The sequence below is a fragment of the Rhea americana genome, unplaced genomic scaffold (assembly GCF_003343005.1).
Source record: "Rhea americana isolate MKP2758 unplaced genomic scaffold, rheAme1 scaffold_63, whole genome shotgun sequence".
Classification (NCBI taxonomy): Eukaryota; Metazoa; Chordata; class Aves; order Rheiformes; family Rheidae; genus Rhea; species Rhea americana.
In genome coordinates, this window is record NW_028186790.1 from 1196286 (window position 1) to 1215220 (window position 18935).

At 41.8% G+C, this 18935-nt stretch overlaps 1 protein-coding gene across 7 annotated transcripts in view; it reads right to left on the bottom strand.

The window, feature by feature from the left end:
- Positions 1-1065: 1065 nt before the first annotated feature.
- Positions 1066-18935, bottom strand: part of ADGRF5 (adhesion G protein-coupled receptor F5) — a 50538-nt gene continuing 32668 nt past the window's right edge. For 6 of the 7 annotated variants that reach the window (XM_085320317.1, XM_085320315.1, XM_085320318.1 and 3 more), the window contains 10 exons: positions 18685-18903; positions 18189-18407; positions 16634-16795; positions 14799-14995; positions 13684-13860; positions 11485-12837; positions 10505-10546; positions 10348-10407; positions 5002-5086; positions 1066-4041 (listed from right to left, as the gene is read on the bottom strand). In XM_085320317.1, the coding sequence (XP_085176443.1) occupies positions 3962-4041; positions 5002-5086; positions 10348-10407; positions 10505-10546; positions 11485-12837; positions 13684-13860; positions 14799-14995; positions 16634-16795; positions 18189-18407; positions 18685-18903 (2594 nt within the window). In that variant the 3' untranslated portion in view covers positions 1066-3961. The remainder of the gene's footprint in view (positions 4042-5001; positions 5087-10347; positions 10408-10504; positions 10547-11484; positions 12838-13683; positions 13861-14798; positions 14996-16633; positions 16796-18188; positions 18408-18684; positions 18904-18935) is intronic. The other variant, XM_085320319.1, reaches the window with a different exon arrangement.

Here is an 18935-nt window from a genome sequence, read left to right on the forward strand (position 1 = left end):
CGGCGGCCGTTGCCAGGCGACGCGGCGGGCGGTTGCCCGCCGCCGCCTGAGGAGAAGGGCCGCGGCCGGCCGCAGTTCGTGCGGTGTCCGTGGGGTGTGGGTGGGTGTCCGTGACACCTCCGGTGGGGCTGCGTGCGTAGGAGCGAAAATTGTGTTGTTTGGTGGGAAAAAGGGAGAGGGAGAGAGGGAGGTGTGCCTGGGAGGGATGATCCAGGAAGGAGCTTTAAGAGGATTAGCACCGCTTATCCTGAAGAAGAAGTGAAAAGAACTGGGACAGGGAGTAAGTGCAAAGAAAGGATCCTAGATTTTGTGGAGATAGCGTCTTTTACCCTGGATCTCTAAAGGGAAAATTATCAGGAAATCACGTGATYTGTGTGTAAATCTGTTTGCCAGCCTGCCAGCCCCCCTGCTTCTCAATGGCACTGAATCCTGTTGGCCTTTTTTTAACCAAAAGCACCGAAAAATTCTCTGTAAGTTCATGAGTATTGATGGTTGAGTGGAGCTTATTAAAGTTTCCACCAAGRGCACTGGGCGGGATGTGACAACTACTGTTCCTCTTGGCACACAGTTAGCTGTGTGCCCTAGCAGGACATTAAGCATCTCTGTAGGTCTGCCCTCGCTGCAGCATATACAATTTCTTACCAGCTGTTGTCGAACGAGGTGGTTGAGAGAGAAGGAAAAAGCACAGTTGTGTTTCCAGGGCAGAAATTTTAGGGAGGCCCAAAGCTCTGTGGGGCAGGGCAAATGGATGTRTGAGGAAGACCATGGAAGCCAGGATGATTGGAAGGGAGAGAGGGTCGGAGGATAYGGGACAGAAACCTTTAACAAATTACCTTCTTCTTCTGCTCGTTCAATTGACGTATGTACTCGTGGTCTTAGTTGCTGCAACRTAAGTATCCGGTGGGATAGTCTTTAAAGATTGTGCAAGTTGTACATGAGCTGTTCTTATTCCTGCCTTATTTGACTTTTCTGAAATGCAGCTGTTTCCTGAATATAAGTTTTTTGGGGCAATGTAAGAAGCGTGCAGACTGGCTAGACCACTGGCCTGTGAAAGCATCACAGAGATCAGAGCATTAACTGTCTTTACGGTTCAAAGAAAAGGCATCCAAAACTGCACACCTGTAAGTTCCTTTTYTGGGGTGCATACATTTTTCACTGTGTATAAAATGGCTGTGGCCTTTTTGCACTGTTCGTTTTGAAAATTCCCAAAGCCTTTTAGGAGCAAAGGGTGAAATCTGTGCTCGAAGCATAAAGAGCCCGAATAGCCAGCAATTGACACAGTCTAGGAACAGCTAGTAAGKGTGGGAGAAGGCAGATCTGTCCCTCAGAGGCCTGCATGTCACRATTCCATCCTTCGCTATTTCTCCTGAATTTGAATAAATCACACGAAGGTGACAAGGTAGTGATTGTTCCCCACCCACAGCCACGGAAGGAAGGTGGATAAGGGGGCTATCCCACTTGTTCCCGAGATGTAGGCTTGTAGGTCAAAAGAGAGCTCTCACTGCTTCATTCCACTCGGAATATTTATTTTACATGTTGTGCTCCTCTGCATTCTACCTTTCCAGCTACCAGGGATATTCCTTAGSAAGAAAGTATTTTGAGCCTGATTAGGCCTCCTCAGCTCTTTAGTAAGACAAAGACTTTCTCATTTCATTTTTTCTAAYGCTGCACTTACACCTAATAGGTATACTTACTCTTCCAGCTTAGCAGGGTGAGGTATGCAGGTGATGGCGAAACATAGCAATCCTGAAACAAGCCCTGCAGCAGCCTTTACTTGAGGAAGTGGGACGACTGGAGGACTTTGATCCAGTTACAGGGAAGTCAGGCTGACTCAGGATAGGATCAAAGTAGCCAGCTGTCCAAACCAGCAGAATCCTGAGGGGACCAAAGTGGCAGCAATACCACTGCCCACTTTGCCTGTGCTGAGGCACATCCAGGTTCTTACCACTGAGAGTGCACTGGAGGAGTGTAGAGTAGTTGCTGCCATGTGTTTGCCATTCTTCCTTCATTAAGCACTCCTTTCCAGCTCTCCTCTCTCCTTTTCTCTTTATGTCAAGATCAGTGAAAACCTGGCCACTACTCTTAAGGCWGGTACAGTTAATTTCTTAGCCAATTCTCTTTCACAAACTCTCACAGTATTTGTAATGCTGACAAGGAACTTGTTTTTTAACATCTTCCCAAGGTAGCTCTTCAGTGCTAGGTAGCTCAGCATCGCACACTGATTTCTCATTCACATACACTCTGGACTCAGATTTACCTGACCTTGGAGATGTGATGAAACCTCAGAAATGAAACAACTGCAGAAATAAAAGTTGTTGTGGAACTGTGCTGTCTATAGGGCCACACTTCATGGTTCATAAGCAGTTTATCCCACAGAAAGGCGATTCCTTCTGCGGCAGATCATTATTGCACAAGCTGCTTCTGGAGTGGGTTAGACTAAATGGCTGTCCAAATTCAAATCTTACTTGGAATAATAAGTGGCATTTCTGGAAAGGTGAAGGTCCAATTTTCAAGTTTCCACTATCCATACAGTTCAGAGATTCTAGATTTTCAAGTAACTCTTGATCTGTAACTGTGCTATAGTATTACAAACACAATTTCAAACAAAAATGGATTTATCTATAAATGATACACTTGGTTGATGCCTGTTTATTGTTTTCAGTCATCATCACCATCAACACCTGCAGATCTGAAACWGCCACACAACCCCGTAACTGGAAACAACAGTTTCCCATTCTGGCCCTTTCCAAAGTCCAAGGAACAAGTTCGCCACTGCTGAACATAGCCCTGGTTTTCCTAGGAACCAAATGGGGCTACACCACCTGACAGCATTATTAAGAAATTTGTTGGTCCCAAATCTAAATCCTTATGATTTGTGAAGTTTCTTCTATCATAATTAACATTAAGATTTCTTAACTGTACTAAAAATACTTTACAGGCACTTTCATAATCCTCAGCTTAAGACATCTGACCCCTGCCTTTAAGGGCATAGAGGCTTTTAAATAACTAATTCCACAAATGTAGCATTAGAGCAATAATTTATATAGAACCTTTCATCCTGCCTGCCACATGATTTCTGCAGAATTGACTCTCTGAGCCCTCCAAGAGTGTGTCTCTTCTGGTGAGCAACAGAAGATCTAAACATACCGGCTTTATACAAGAGAATCCTTGTGTACGTAGCACTAAATAAATGCAGTCCCCTCTGAGGTTAAGGGCAGCAACCATCTTTCTCTTATCACATTACATATCAAGGGAGAGAGAATTGTAGTTAGGAATATAAAACTTGCTTCCTTTTCTTAAAAATGTGCCACATGAAGCTTTTGGTGCATCCCATCTGAAAGATAACCATGCAGGAATCATCATGGTCTTCATTTTTATCTGACTCAAAAGTGAAGATATGAAATGGACCTTCTCAGCTGTGAATCTTTGGTTCCACAAAGTCTTAAATAAAAAATGCAGAGCACTATACCCTGTAGCTGTTTCAAACTCTTAACAGGAGGGTGGATGAGAAGCCATGAGGTATTTGTGTATCTACACAGGCTTTTGACATCGTTCAGAGAGTTGGCAATGGGAAATAATAAAATCGCTGGACAAYAGCTGTGACAGCACTGTGTTTTATAGCTTAGTACTGCACAGTGCTAAGCACCCTCTTAGAGGCTGAAAGTTCTTCAGTCTTGATGTCTTTACTGGCACTTGAAGGCCTTCAAATCCTTCCAAGTTTGAAATATCTTGTAATCTCTTCTGGCATTGGAAGAATATAAAATTCCACCTCACAAAACTTGCCTGCCTCACATTTTAACCAGAAAGGATTATTCCAGCAGTATGCACCAAGGCACAGTTTAGTAAATATGAAGCGGTTCACTTCTTGATGATTCACAGATGCCTTTTTTTTTTTTTTTTTTTTTTTTCATCTCAGGATGTGGGTCCTTTTACAGATACATTGTTTAGCATTTGCAGTGCCTCAGTTCAGCAAAGAATACAACTTGGAGGTGTTTTCAGAGGAAGAGCTGGATGGCTCTGAAGAAGATACTCTGTATTTTCCTGCAAAGCAAAGCAAAGCAATTAGACATGAGGACAAACAGTGTGAGACATGTTCACAATGACAAGGACAGTTATACTCCACCTGATGACCCCAAAGGCCTTGACTTGCCCTGCAGCCCTGACACTASCTTCCATTTCTGTGTTAGAGCAATGACAGAGAATAAAAAAGTCAACATGTTTGGTAGCACAGCCTAGATCTGTCAGTTTGAACTGAGGATCATGCATGTCATAGAGTTGTAATCTACTCACACAAATGGAGCAGCTGAGTAATTCTCCTTGTTGTAGGCAAGTCTTATTCCTGTGATGGGAGGCTTTTTGTACCTGGCTGTTACGCTCATGTAAACTTTCAGTAGCAGAGTCAGAGACTAAATTCTTGTTCCAATGTCTAACTTATAACCAGAATCTTAAAAAGCAGTTRCTTACCTTTATATTAACCTCCTTTATATCCCACATTTTGACCAAACTCATCTACTTTGAGCAGCGGTTGAACACAAAGATCACATACTTAGGAATTAAGTTATTCATATTTTCATAACTACTTCTGGTAAAAYAAAGTCATTTCTGAAATGGTGACCTCCATAAAATATCTACCAAAGAACCTTTGAATAGCTACAGCTTTAAGCTCCAAGGTGGTAGAGAATACAGGAACACAAAACTGAGGAGCACTGTGTCATGAGAGCACTGAACTAAAAACAAACCTCAAAGCTTAGTCAGTGGGTTTTAGCATTGAAGAGGCATGTTACCATCCAATTCTCCTTCTAGTGTTATGCAATTATGCTGCAGATTCTGTAATAACTCAGATSATCTGAGTTATTACAGTTCCTTCATACTAGAACATGAAACTGCCATCTGTGGATGGATGGATAGATTAGTAGATACTGGGATTGTCAGACCCTGGGAATTAGAACTCAGGCAAACCCCCTTTTGAACTTCAGTAGGAGAAAATCTGTCATCACATACCTGTTTTCCCACATAAGTTGTTAAAAGTTCTTGAAAACGGATAACTCATAGCGAACATTGGAGTGACGAGGATCAGGGAGGTTGACTGTAAGAGAGAAATTGCTTTTTTTCAAAAGCCTAGAATTTTATTTGTAGTCACATTTAGGGGAAAAAAAACAGTTACAATAAAATACTGATCAGCAGTACAAGCTGAAAAAGGAGCATCATATATATGCACGTTCATCATGGTAATGAAGGAGATAAAGTACGGGACACAAAAACAAACAAGCTGTATCTAACTGTTGGCCAGGGAGCACGGCTTAGGCTTCAGAGTTGGTCATGCCAGACAGCACAGAGTGCTGGTTCCTCATCTGAGAGAGAATATCTGTTACGGTAGCCAGAAAAAMCTGTGATTTTTATGCTTTTGAGAGTGGTCATAGAGTGTCAAAAGGCTGATAATCAGAGGTAAATTTAACTTGATCCACTAGAGGGCAATGGAACACAACTTTGTACAGTCCAGATGAGAAGGAAAAAAGTGAGCTTTTGCTACTGAAGAAGAAAGGGTTTTTTTGGTTCTGAAATGATTCCATCAGGTTTAAAAATCTAATGGTGTTCCTGCAAGAGATATGTTTTTAAAAAAAAAAAGTATGGAAAACAAATCTCTATTCAGGTCTTTGCTATTCATTAAGTGATGCAGAAAATTAGTTCTGTGCRTCGTCACCTAGTTCATAAGGGGATAGAAGAATGTAAATAAATTACATCTGAAATAATCATGTTTTAAAAGTTTGATCAAAGATTTTGATCATTCKTTGTTTATTCCTTATCAGCAGAACAGGCAAGGAAAGGAGGCAGACTGCCTGGGGCAGTTTCAGCTGTGTTAGAGTTGAAAGTGGAAGCCTGGAAGAATTTGCYGAAAACAAATTCTGAATTGAGGCCTATGACTTAACAACTTATACTCTCTACTTCATTCTGCAGGATGTATCAATGCAGGTGGGAATGAAGAAACTGATATGCTTTGATAGTTGTACCATTTATTCTTGTTTGGGAATGACTTAATCCAGCTTACTGAGGAAAAGGAAGTATTCCCACAGTCGAAATAACACCACATTCAGCAGCTGCAATTTTAAAACCACAGAGAAGGAATGGCACTTTAAAATGCACTAGGGAATATTCCCAGCCCCAAGTTTYCAGCACTTAAACTCCTGCAGAAATGGCCAGAATACTTGGAATGCTAGTTAAAAAAGGGGGGGGAGTAAATGACTCTGGGGATCCCAGACGAAATTTTCACCATCCCTGTCTCATCCTGACACAGAGTCTTGATGTGGCAAAGGACTGAGGCATCTAAAAATTACACCGTTGCTCTGCCTTGCTGATCAGAGGCTGCCTTCTCCTGGACCTTCAGTACATCATTGAGGGGACATATGGTGGGATYCGTACGGGGTCCAAYACTGTTTAACATCTTCATTAATGATTTAGACAATGGGACAAAGTGCAGCCTCATCAGTGTGCAAATAATACCAAACTAGGAGAAGTGGTAAATACAYCAGATGGTTGTACTGCCATTCAAAGGGACCTTGACGGACTGGAGAAGTGGGCTGACAGGAATGTCCTGAAGTTCAGCAAAGGAAAATGCCAAGTCCTGCCCCTGGGGAGAAGTAACCCCATGCACCAGTACAGGCTAGGGTCTGACTAACTGGAAAACAGCTTGTCAGAAACCCTCCACTGGGACAAGTGTTGCCAGCAGGTTGAGGGAGGTGACTGTTCCTCTTCATTCAGCATTGGTAGGACCACACCTGAAGTACTACTCAGGCCTATGTTCCAACATCATTTAGATGTTGGAATGCATCTAAATTCAAGCTAAACACTCTCACCACCCTGCGGCTCATTGCATGACTTGCCCCAGTCAAGGTCACTTCCTTCTATCCAGCTCTTGGATTTTCACTGTCTCTCTCTTCCACACAGAAACAAGCCTTCCTTGAATCCCAGCCCTGTGTCCTTTCTGGAATCTTTAGGACACAAGTTCTCATTTGATATCAGTTAGTGCTGAGAAGGTTTCCTGGTTCCAGATGCATCTGGAGCAGCATGCCCTGTTCCAGGATCTCCAGGACCAGAGAGACATGGACATAGTGGATTGAGTGCAGCAAAGGGCCACAGTGATGTTTGGAGAGCTTGGAGCACCTGTCGTAGGAGGAGAAGCTGACAGAGCTGRGCTTATTCAGACTGGAGAAGAGAAGGCTCGGGGGGATTTTATCAATGTGTGTAAATACCTGTTGGGGAATTAAAGAAGGTGGAGCCAGTCTCTTGCCTATGGTACCCGGTGAAAGGACAAGAAGCAGTGGACACAAACTGAAATACAGGCAATGCTGCTTCAATGAAAGAGAAAAGTTTTTTTTCCTGTGACGGTGTTCAAACACTGGAAGAAAGTACCCAGAGAGGTTGTGGAGTCTCCATCCTTGGAGATATTCAAAGTCTGACTGGACGTGGCTCTGAGCAGCCTGCTCTAGTTGACTGATCCTAAGYGTGGGGTTGGCCTAGATGATCTCCAGAGGTGCCAACCTCAGAGATTCTGTGATTCTGTGGGAGCTGAGGTGACTGGAGCCAATGCTTCTCCCCTCAATTCAGAGTCCAGCCATGGTTTCCTGCRTTCCTTAGGGGCTACATACCCAGTTACCCTAATGATGTCATTCTTTCAAGTCTTCTTTCCAGTTCTTTAGCAATGCATCTAGAGGCTCTTCTGAATAAAGCCAGTTCAGAGACCAGTCTAAACTCTCATTGTATAATAGTGTTGCAAACATTTCCCACCATTTTCTCTTTCCAAACCAAGCCCCAGTGGTTAAATTCTGATGCCTTCCTCCCTGACCCACCCTGGAGTGGCTTTTTTGGTGAGRAGTTACCAGTGCGAAGGTGTAAGCTGAAACTAGGATTTCAAGGGAAGAGAACASTATGGCAGGCAGCAAAGGCAGTGAACCCAGATGTAGTAAGATGAAACTAAAAAGAGGCAAAAGGAGATTTGCTGTCAAGGAGAGCTCCCCAAGGGTGAAGTGAAGAAGGCAATGGAATAATTTCCCTGGTGAAAGCCCTGTCAATTTATGAGGGGGCTATAGTACTCAAARGTTTACTGCAAAGGGATGAGGAAGAGATGGCTCATAGATTTATAGGTGGTGAGGTTGGAGGAGATCATTGTGATCTCTGCTCTAATATCATAGAATCATAGAATCAGTACGGTTGGAAGGGWCCKCTGGAGATCATCTAGTCCAACTTCCCYRCTCAGCAGGGTCACCTACAGCATGTTAGACAGGGTTGCATCCAGGCAGGCCTTGAAGATCTCCACAGAAGRAGACTCCACAACCTCTCTGGGCAACCTGTGCCAGTGCTCTGTCACTCTCACAGGGAAGAAATTCCCCCTCACGTGCAGGCAGAACTTCCTGTGCTTCAATTTCTGCCCATTGCCTCTTGTCCTGTCACACGGGACAACTGAAAAGAGTTTGTCCCTGTCCCCTTGACACCCTCCCTTCAGGTACTTATGCACATTGATAATATCTCCCCTCAATCTTCTCTTCSCCAGGCTGAAGAGGCCCAGCTCTCGCAGCCGTTCCTCRYAGGGCAGGTGCTSCAGCCCTCTGATCATYTTTGTAGCCCTACACTGGACTCTCTCCAGTAGCTCCATGTSTCTCTTGTSCTGGKGAGCCCAGAACTGGACACAGKACTCAAGATGAGGCCTGCCCAGGGCTGAGKAGAGGGSCAGGATCAYCTCCMTYRACCTGCTGGCAACACTCTTCCTAATGCAGCCCAGGAGAACATYGGCCTTCCTGGCCAYAAGRGCACATTGCTGGTTCGTGGTCAACTTGGCATCCACCAGCACTCCCAGGTCCTTCTCTGCAGAGCTGCTCTCCAGAAGGTCAGCCCCCAGCTTGTACTGATGCCTAAGGTTATTTTTCCCTAGGTGCAGGACTCTGCACTTGCCCTTGTTGAACCTCAGGAGGTTCCTCTCCACCCAACCCTCCAKCCTGTCCAGGTCTCTCTGAATGGCAGCACAGCCCTCAGCTGTATCAGCTACTCCTCCCAGCTTGRTATGATCAGCAGACTTGCTGAGGAGGCACTCTGTCCCCTCATCCAGGCCATTGATGAWGAAGTTGAACAGGATGGGACCCAGTACTGAGCCCTGGGGGACGTCACTAGCCGCAGGCCTCCAACTGGACTCCACGCCACTGATGATGACCCTCTGAGCTCTGCCTTTCAGCCAGTTCTCAATCCACCCCACTGTCCACTCGACTAACCCACACCCTGAGCTTATCTAGGAGGATGTTATGGGAGACAGTGTCAAAAGCCTTGCTGAAGGCTTTTTTGTCTTGAATCTTGAATAACAAARGTTAATGATTGCTCTTTCAGGAGCTAATGGTGTAGGGCATCCATATTTTTACTCTGCAGCTGTGTGGTGAAACATGAAGTTAAATATAGTGCAGTGCAGAATACCCATAGATATCCATYGTCTTGTAGCCTTCTTGAGATAGTGTTTTTTATTCCTCTTAGCTGAAACATTTATATATTCTTTGTCTGGGAATGTGACCCCTCCTGCAGCAAGAGGTGGCAGTGACAGCAGAAGTAGAGGTGAACATGTCTCTACCAGAAGCAGGAAGGCAATAACAACCAACCATTTGAGAGAAGCCTTACAGGAGCTCTCTTAAGGATCCAGGCTCTTTTCTCTAAACTGTTTCTTTTTTTGAACCCCTAACTGTTCTAAGTGCAGGGGTTTGCTGGGCTTTGAACCCAAATCTCTAGGAGTGTATCCAGGTGACTTGCTTACAAAACCATGTGTGTTTGTGYGCTCTTTTTGGCTCAGTGAAGTCTGATTCTTTGCTGCAGATGGACACAGTTTTGACAAGAGATTCTTACTTCCTCCCATCATCTGTTCTCAGCATGAACTGTGGGCTAACCTGTCTCAGAAGTCCCAAGGATTAGAGTCTCCATCCTTTCTTGCCCATAGGTGAAGGGCATCTTACCAAGAAGTTTCCTTTACATTTCTGGTGTGGTTGCAAATATTAGTGGTGCCACTGAAATTTTCTGATTTTTCTAATTTAAGAAAACTTTCAGTTATATTTTTTTCATACATATTTTAGGGTTTTTTTATATATTGTTTATAACCAAATATTTACCAACCTCCTGTCATTTTTGAACTGTAAGTGAAAAAACTTTGAAAAGGGGGAGGGGATATTTTTATAGTTAGGTTAGTTTTTCTGACCAGTCTTTCACTGACCAGTTCTAATAAATAATTAGTAATATAAAGTGCATTTGACTAAAAAGACACTAGGAGTGTGTTAGACTATTAAACAGAAACTCAGAAATACATTCTTAGGGAAAGGATTTAACCTTTGTTTGCTGTGAACTCCATCTGGACAGTGAATTTGTCTTCAGCAAGGCTTCTTGTATCTATTTGTTAAAAAAAAGTCAATCATTAAACACAGCAATTATGTTCAAATTCCAACAGTATCTTTCATGCAATATAAATAATAGTTTGAATTCTTACCTTCTTGTCCCAGAGAGTCCCAAACACCAAAATGAATAATCCCTAGGGGACAGATAATTACATTGAGTCCTTGATGACATCAGTCTTTTAAGTGCAGTACCTCATAGTTATCTCAAATATTGTCCATATTGATTATTTAAACTCTGATGTCTTTGGTCAGTTTTCTTACTGCATCTCACTTAACAGACCATTGATGYGGAAGAGGTCTCCAGGCCTAGCCTGCCTAAGCCATAGGTATATCTGGTCTTCAGAAGTGGCACAGGTAGTTTGCTAGCATTAAGCATACGTGGTAGGATAGACTTTCATGTATGGAAGACATGCCCTACCTGTGCTACCAAGGTAAGCCAAAAGGTTCAYGATATAAAAGGCAGGTAAGTTTGGTCTGGAATGTGCAATTTTGAAGCCATTCTTAAGAGACAGAGTAAACAYAACCATTGTGTCCATAAGAAATCCATTCATAGCTGGATACTGGTGGCAGGTTAAATATATTGTTATAAAAATCTTACTGATTGAAAACAATCATCTGAATTTTGGTCAGTTGTCCTCTTTCTTCTTAGTATTTCTCTGCTGGTTTTGGTGACTTCCCTGCTGTTTCTACTCCCTCATTACTTTAACCCACAAGAACATCCTATGATACTTTCAGATGCACTGTGAATGAGAGCAGACATGCTGAAGCTTGTCCACCTGCATATAGTAGGGTTATTTAATCTTCAGGATGCAAGTTCTCCCCAAAGCAACTGGCAAAACCAGAAGTTATCTTTATGTTAGCTTTATCTGTAAGGCTTATCTGTTAAGGCAGCTGAGAATACATGGTGCTGCTAGAATGGGTTTCCCAAAGAGCCCTTGGGGAATAAGGATGTGTMAGATAAAGCTAAACTTTCCCAAACTGTGTTTATTCTCCCCAAATACAGCACTGCAGTAATGTTACTACATGCTAAATGATCATAGAGAAAACAAAACCATGCATATGTATAACTCACCTGCAAAGAGTTGAGCAGAGCAAAGAGGATGTGGAATGCCCGGGAGCTGCTTTTTATAATAGTGGCAAGGCCAAATCCCCAGGTGAGGCCTAACAGTGGTGTCAGGATGGCCACGCTTTTGCCAATTTGAATCAAAGAGTTCTTCTCCTGCTTGTTTGTTCTGTCGCCAATGGTTGGCCTCAGTATTTTTATTATGACAACTGCAGTGATGAACAAATTAATGGCCACAATGATCAGGACAGGTACGACAAAGGCCAAGAGAGCATTGCTGTCCTCCCAGTTGAGCCAGCAGACTTTCTTTCTGGTGTAAACGTCCCTTGGCAGAGTGACAGCGATGGTGATGACTGCAATGACAAAGGGACACCCATATCCCAGACAGAATGCSAGGACTTTCTGAGTGGTCTTGCTTGTGTTGTGTAAGATGAAGACCAGTCGGTAGAAAAGAATGAGGCCCAGRCTGAGCATCCAAAAAAAGACACTGAGGTAGAATAAATGGATGAAGAAGGTGACCACTGTACAGATATGCTTTTTGTTATGAATGGAGGCAGTGACAAGGAACCAAATGTCAGCAAGCAGGAGTGACATAGCTATGTTGAGTATACAGACATGGCGCATATAGGAGGTTGTGTTGTTCGTCACGTATTTCCAGACTAAGGATTCAATTATAATGCAGACCACCAAACTCAAGATGGAAATGGCCAGGCCGACGTAGGTAATATAGTCTTCAGTGCTTCCCTGACGGGATTCATCAGGTGACATCAGAATTGAAAATGATGTTAAGTGACTGCAGGAGCAAATGACATCACCTCCTACTTCTGTGGGTGTGCAACCACTACTATTCCAATYTCCGCTGCTATTGGGACCAAAGTTCCAAAAGACACACTGTGGCTCCTTTAGGGAAGCATTTTTCTTTGCAAAAGTCATATTAATGGAGATGTTCTGGCTTCTGTTTCTGCTCACAGTTGTTGTTAGCAGTAAGCCATTCACGAGCATGGGTTTACTCTGAGGCAAAATACGTCCAAGAGTTGAGTAGGCCACACTGACAATAGTTGAGTTTTGTGGCAGAGTCTGAATTTCAYCTTCATTTATGAGCACATTAACTGTGAGGTTTTCTTTACTGATGAACTTCTTACTATAGTCTGCCTTGCTATTTTCTGTCACTACTATACCATCTAGCTGAATGGTATCTGTGTTGACAGGAGGAATGGTATTATTGACTGGTTGGAGATGCTCTGAAAATCTTTCTACTGAAAGTAGTAACAAAGAACTTTTATGTGGCTGCTGCTTGTCCAGTGCTTCCCAGGTTTCTATTTTGGAATCATTAACAATCATGTCCACTGTAGAGAGGAAATTCTGTAATGACAACAGAGTAATGGTGTGATTGAAATCCCATACAAAACATTGTTATTTCTGGAGATATTTTCTGTGTGTACTAGAATTGGCTTTTAGAAAAGCCCAGCAGTTCCTCTTTTTCCCAAGCTGTATGAAACCTTCAGTCATTACCCCTCTGCATGCCCTGTTTTCAATTCAAGGTTTTGAAAAGTTGAGCTGCTTGGCCTTTCATGTCATATTATTTACTACTTTCTTTTTTCCAGCCTTTTGTCTGAGACCTCAGTCTTTATGCTATCCTTGATTCCTCTGTCTCTCATTCAAGGTTCTGCAGCTACAAAACATCAAGTCTTCTGGCACTTTCCTGCTCAGAAAAGCAGGGCTGTTCTTGTCTACCTCACAGTTAAGGCTTTCAAGCATTTCTGAGGTATGTTCTGCCATTCATTTGTTGTAACATTCTGTTGATTTTCCTCACTTGATCATGGCCCCTGATATTAACCCTCTTTATTTTAACCCATTCTTTTTTTTGTATTCCTGCTCCTAGTCCATTATTCTTTGTCCTTTCCTCAGATGTTTAGTGCCAGAGACATTTATGGATCCCTAGAACATTTCTATTTGCTAAGCATGTAGTAGTTTTCTCTTCCTGGTGCTTAAATCCTTTTGTCCTCTTTCATGCATAGGCTCTTGGACTTCATCATCTTGTTTTTTTCATTAGCTCTTCTGTATTTTTCTGTCATTTCATCTCATTCCCTTAACTCCCACCTGCTCATGACTTTAACTAACTGCTAAATTTCTCGAGAAATTCTTCCTCTGCAGCACAGTGGCCAAAGGCCTTGGTAAGCATTAGTAAGATGTAAAATAAAACCTTACTGTAATACTGGCAGTCTTTGCATCTACTGGGATAGAGGAGACCAAATCCAGGATGGTAACAATTGCACCTAGGTTTGCAGGATAATTTAGTGTGCTTTGCTCCTCTGCTGTCTTTCTCTGAAGCACCTCAAGATATTTAGGTAGCTCTGCTCTTGCTCTGGGGTTGTTGACCAAAGACTGGAATGGAAAATAACACCGCATTACATATATGCAATCTGCCTGGAGTTTGAGCCTCCTTCGTAATGGCTATACTTACACTAGTAAAATAAACAGAACCAGGCCCATTCTAGCCATACTAATAATATTGAGCCCTCTGTCCCTCCAGAATGGGGTATCCAGACTGCCTGTTGAGAATGGTCTCTTGCCTGTGCTAACTCCTAGGCTGTTTCTGGGTATTATTTGGGAGAAAATAATTGGCCTAGGCCCAAACCATACCAGGGAGTATCATCCTAAGGAAAATGTTAAGAGAATAAATGATTGAGTAGCTGCACCTCTGCTTGGGCCATTCTTACATCTAATTTACTAAAATAAACAGCCAGTGAGTATTTAATGAAAGAAAGATAGTTTCTCTCATCTAACCTCACAGAGAAAAGGACACCTCTGAATGATTTGTGGGAGTGAACTGTGCTGTATGATAGGACTGAGGGGACATGCTAAACAGGGCTTGTGCGTAGGCTTGGGCCATGGCCCATGGTTGTCCGTACTGCTTCATTGTTAGTGTACTYGGTGGCATGGCTGGGGCTTGTGCCAACTAGTGTTCACAAAGGCAGTGCCTGAGCATGGTTCAGGGTATACCAGAGGCTAGAGACTTTTCCCAGGAGACACTATAAATAAGGTCACCTTGTCTGGGGGAGAAGGCGTTTAAGTGTATGGATGTCAGCCATGCAGTGCTGTGTACCTTGGGCCAGAGAAAGGGAGTTGGCCTCTTCTACTGACTTGTATAGATATAGCCAATTGTTCTTTATGTCTTTTAAAAGATAGATGTAATTAAATATTATTTTTAATACTTCATATATTTTAGATATTCTTGAGCCAAAAATCCATTTTTTTGTTCTCTCTTTTAAAGCTACCCCCTCCCTGAAGCCCCAGACCACTGAAAATCTTGTAAATGTTACCTCAGCACTCAGAAGCAAATTGTTTATTGGTACAGAAAGGCAGTCATTTCTGGCAACSATCCAGGAGCTGCTAGAACACACATAAGTTACATTGCCTCGGTTAAAACCATCTTCATTGTTTAACTCAGTGCACGGCTTCAKTATTTTGGCCCCTTGTTCTCCAATGCCCAAACTGCCTGAGCAGTGAACTTTCCTACCTGTATTGAAAAGAAAGAGAGATGGAAAACTGAGAAACAGAGAGATACCCCTCATCAAACCTGTGAGCTCCCAAAGTTCAGAGGTCTTTAACCCTTAAGAGATAAGCATTTCAGTTTACCATCTTTGGTGGTTATGATTTTTGAGTGTCTATATGCCTTGGAAGCTGCATTTTTTGACAACTTCCAAGCCTTTGCAACTCTTGGTAATAAGAATAAAATACAAATATTTATATACTCAAATCTGCCCCCGAAGCCTGAGCATGAGCTTTCTTGAGGRTTAGGAAACTTTTCTTTGGGATGCTGTAAAATGTTTCTCATTTACAGGCATCTTAGCACCTGCTGATTCTGTTGGGCACCAGAAGTATGCTTGAAATGCTTGAAACTCARTATTTTTTGCAGCTGAAACAAAAGCAAGAAGCAAAACTTGATGAAAAAAAAGATGAAAACAAAAACAAACTCCTTTTAAATTCCCAGTCCAATTATTTTGGAATCATGAAATTAAAAAAAATTGAGTCAAGCCCTTCGTTTTTGAGTACTGAACCAACTCCAAAAGCCAACACTCAAACTTTTAGAATTTGTCAATTAGATGATATCTAGGGTGTAGGTGGGATTATGCTGACCACAATGTGAATTGTAATTCTTTGTATGTACATGGCCATGTCTAGCCCGAGGGTTATCTTACTCTGCTAAGGGACTCAGTGTTGCTGTGTAACTAACAGGAAATTCATTTAGACCTTGATAGTGAGGCCATAACACCTTTTACATGAACAGGGACTCTTGCAAAGAATCTAATCAGATTTGATTAAATTAGTCTTACCAGTAAGTGGCTGCTGACTAAAGTAAATAAAGTGTTTGCAACCTGATCCTAAGGCACACTGTATTTATTGCCAAAGAGAGTGAAATCTGGCCGCATACACTAGAGTCTGTGGTATAGTGGAAACAGAGTTTCCACTGTTTATACTGTGGAAAAAAACAGAATTTCTGCACCATAGGGATATCTTTTTTTTTTTTTTTTTTTTTTTTTCCCTTCCCTTTCCGATTCAGAATAAGAAGCTGAAATATCCAAACTCTGGTCAGAACAAAACTTACCATTAAAATTGGATTTGGGAATGTTGAATTCTAGTTATGCAGTATTTCCTTCAGAGCTGACTGGAAACTGGGCCTGCCCAAGTTTCTGCAACACTTAGGTAAGTTGCCACTCTTGTGTTTAAGGCAGATATGCTCTCCTGCAGACTGATCTCCTGAGTTAGACAGCTCCTTACTGAGGCACCACAGTTATTTATCCTTGCTAAATTGTTGGTGCAAGCTGAGGTATTTATGGCTACACTACAACGTGGGAGACAGAGTCCAGTGGGCCAGGCTACATCACAGGGATATAGGGACAGAAGATGTCTGAGCTATCAAAGCTCAGGAACATACTGGGCCACTGTCAAATACAGTGAAAACAAAACTTTTTTAATTTCAGCAAAATCCATTTTTTAATCTATATTTCAAAATTTTGCATGAAAAGACAAAAAATTCTTGGCTAACACAAACTTGTTCCTGTTACCTGTCACTAGTAATAAATTTGCAGCTTCTAACGTAACAAAGTAGAGGGGATTTCCTATTTAACAGCTTTAAACAGTAGAATTTCCTTACCAGATACYGGCTTGAGTATTATGTTGTCACTCTTGACTTCATCTCCCATGTGATTAACAAACTTACAATACGCCTGGAGGGGCGATGTATCGCTGTCTGGTTTTGGTTCCGTGTAATTATACATTGTGTAATAGCACAACAAATTTCCTTCTTTCTTTTTCCCTGCATGGAAAAATTGAGATAGGTTAATACAGATTTGGAGTCAATTAGCTTGGAGAGAGCAGAAAGCTTCTGTAAAACTTTTTTCCGTGTGTCCTAGATGAAAACTTTCTTTGTGAAGAGTCTGTGCATGCTGATCCGTCTGTTGCTGATTTATGAAAATGATTTAAAAAATTAAAAATTATTAAAAAGTAAATCTTCTGCATTTGATTTAGACTGAGAATTTTTTTGTTTTTCTGTTCAGACATGATTCTTTCAAACTCAGAATCTGCCCTGCATTCCCACTGCTTTTCAGTGTGACTGAATGCGTCTCTGACTGCAATCTCTTCCAAGGGGATCTTGGCATTTTTTTCTTAGTAATCCAAAGATCTAGTCTCCACTCACCTTATAGTTCAGCCTGTTGTTTTTGCACACCTACATGTTTTCTGAGTCAGTTTAGGTGGCTCTTCTGTGCTCTTCTGTAATCTAGCTATTTTGTGAGCCGCTTGACAACCCGTAGCTTATAAAACATGCCAAGAAAGCTGCAGAACTGCCCTAAATTTAAGATATAGAAGCCTAGGCTTTTGTGCTGTTCATTATGTTACCTTTATCCTTGATGAATATAGTATAGTTCTCTGAATTTCATTCTTAGTATGTTATTCTACATTTTTTATGAATTAATAGATCTTTGTAAGCAACATTTCCTCAATATTGAATTCAGAAAATGTCAGAGTGGAAAAGCAAATAAACAGAATTCACTAATTTCTAATCTGAACAGTGATGAGGATGCTTATTCTCACTGCCTGGCAAGGCACACCAAACTACTGAATTCACTCATTTTTGTATTTATTGCTACAGCAGTTGACTTTAATATTCTTCTGATTCATGTTAGCCATGCTCCCCAAGCATGCACCTGCAGCCACCCTAAAAAAAAAAAAAAAAAAAAAAAAAAAAAAAAAAGATTTCCTTGTTTTTATACACTTGACAGTCCTTGTAGGTGGTCATAGTAGCAGTAAGTATGAATTGGTTACATGGACTGAACGAGGAAAAAAAAAATCCTTGAGACACTAAAATGAAATATTCAAAAGTATCTAAGTAATAACAAGTCACTGGTGAGAATAAAGAAAGACGTTAAGGGTATCTGTAAAACATTACGTTAATCACATTTTGACTGATTCTGCATAGGCCAAAGTAAAGATCTGATGCTTTCCAATGACTAGYAGTAAGGAGAATGGGCTAATAGACAAGGGTAAAACAGGAAGAAACTGGAYATGAGTAAGGGTGAGAAGGAACTTAATCTGTATAACCCAAAATCATATGAAAAAGAGTTAAAATTGTTAAGTCACTGAGGAGATCATGAAAAAGGGATTGTGATGCTCAATGTAGCTGTTAATTCAACAAATGTATTGTTTCTTACCAACTTGAAATTCATTTTGTTGAACCACAAATGTAACATCATAATTTTCTCCGGCTTTAGCATGTATGCAGCACTTAAGGGCTTGCAGCTCATTGTTCTGTATAAATGCCATGATGGGATCTAGCAGGATGTTCTGCTTCAGAGGCAAGGGAACAACTGTGATTGTCACATTGGCAGAACTGTTCACATACTTCTGGGAGAACGTGCAGATGTAGGTGCCTGAAAGCAATGACAGMAAAACTATGTTTCAGTCAACATAAGGGCTTCTCAACCGTTATGGTCCTAAGATGATGGCCAGTCCGGTCATGAGTCCCAGTACTGAACAAGGACAATGTTGTGGGCAGCATCATGCCTTGCTTTCCTGCAGCCACTTTGATTTTAACTCTTTTTTTATTTCCTGTGGCCAGGCATCACAGTAWTTTGGCAGAGTAAGGATTGCTGTAAATGATCTGGTACAGAGAACTGATTRTAGGCGATACAAACTGTATTCACTCACCGCTCCAATCCTCAGTGGCAGTCCTCACACTGAGCACAGATTTGGCTGGGAATTTGCTGTTATTGATGCACGTAGCACAGTCTATAATTTTCATGTTATTTCTGTCCTGGATTTCCCAAGTGATGCTGTCATAATTGCTCACATTGCTTGTGCATGTTAGATGAAATGAGCGTCCCGCAGAAACAGATGTTTTTATGCTTGAAGTTATGGTTACATGTGCTGAGATGACACAAGAGAAATCACATGTTATT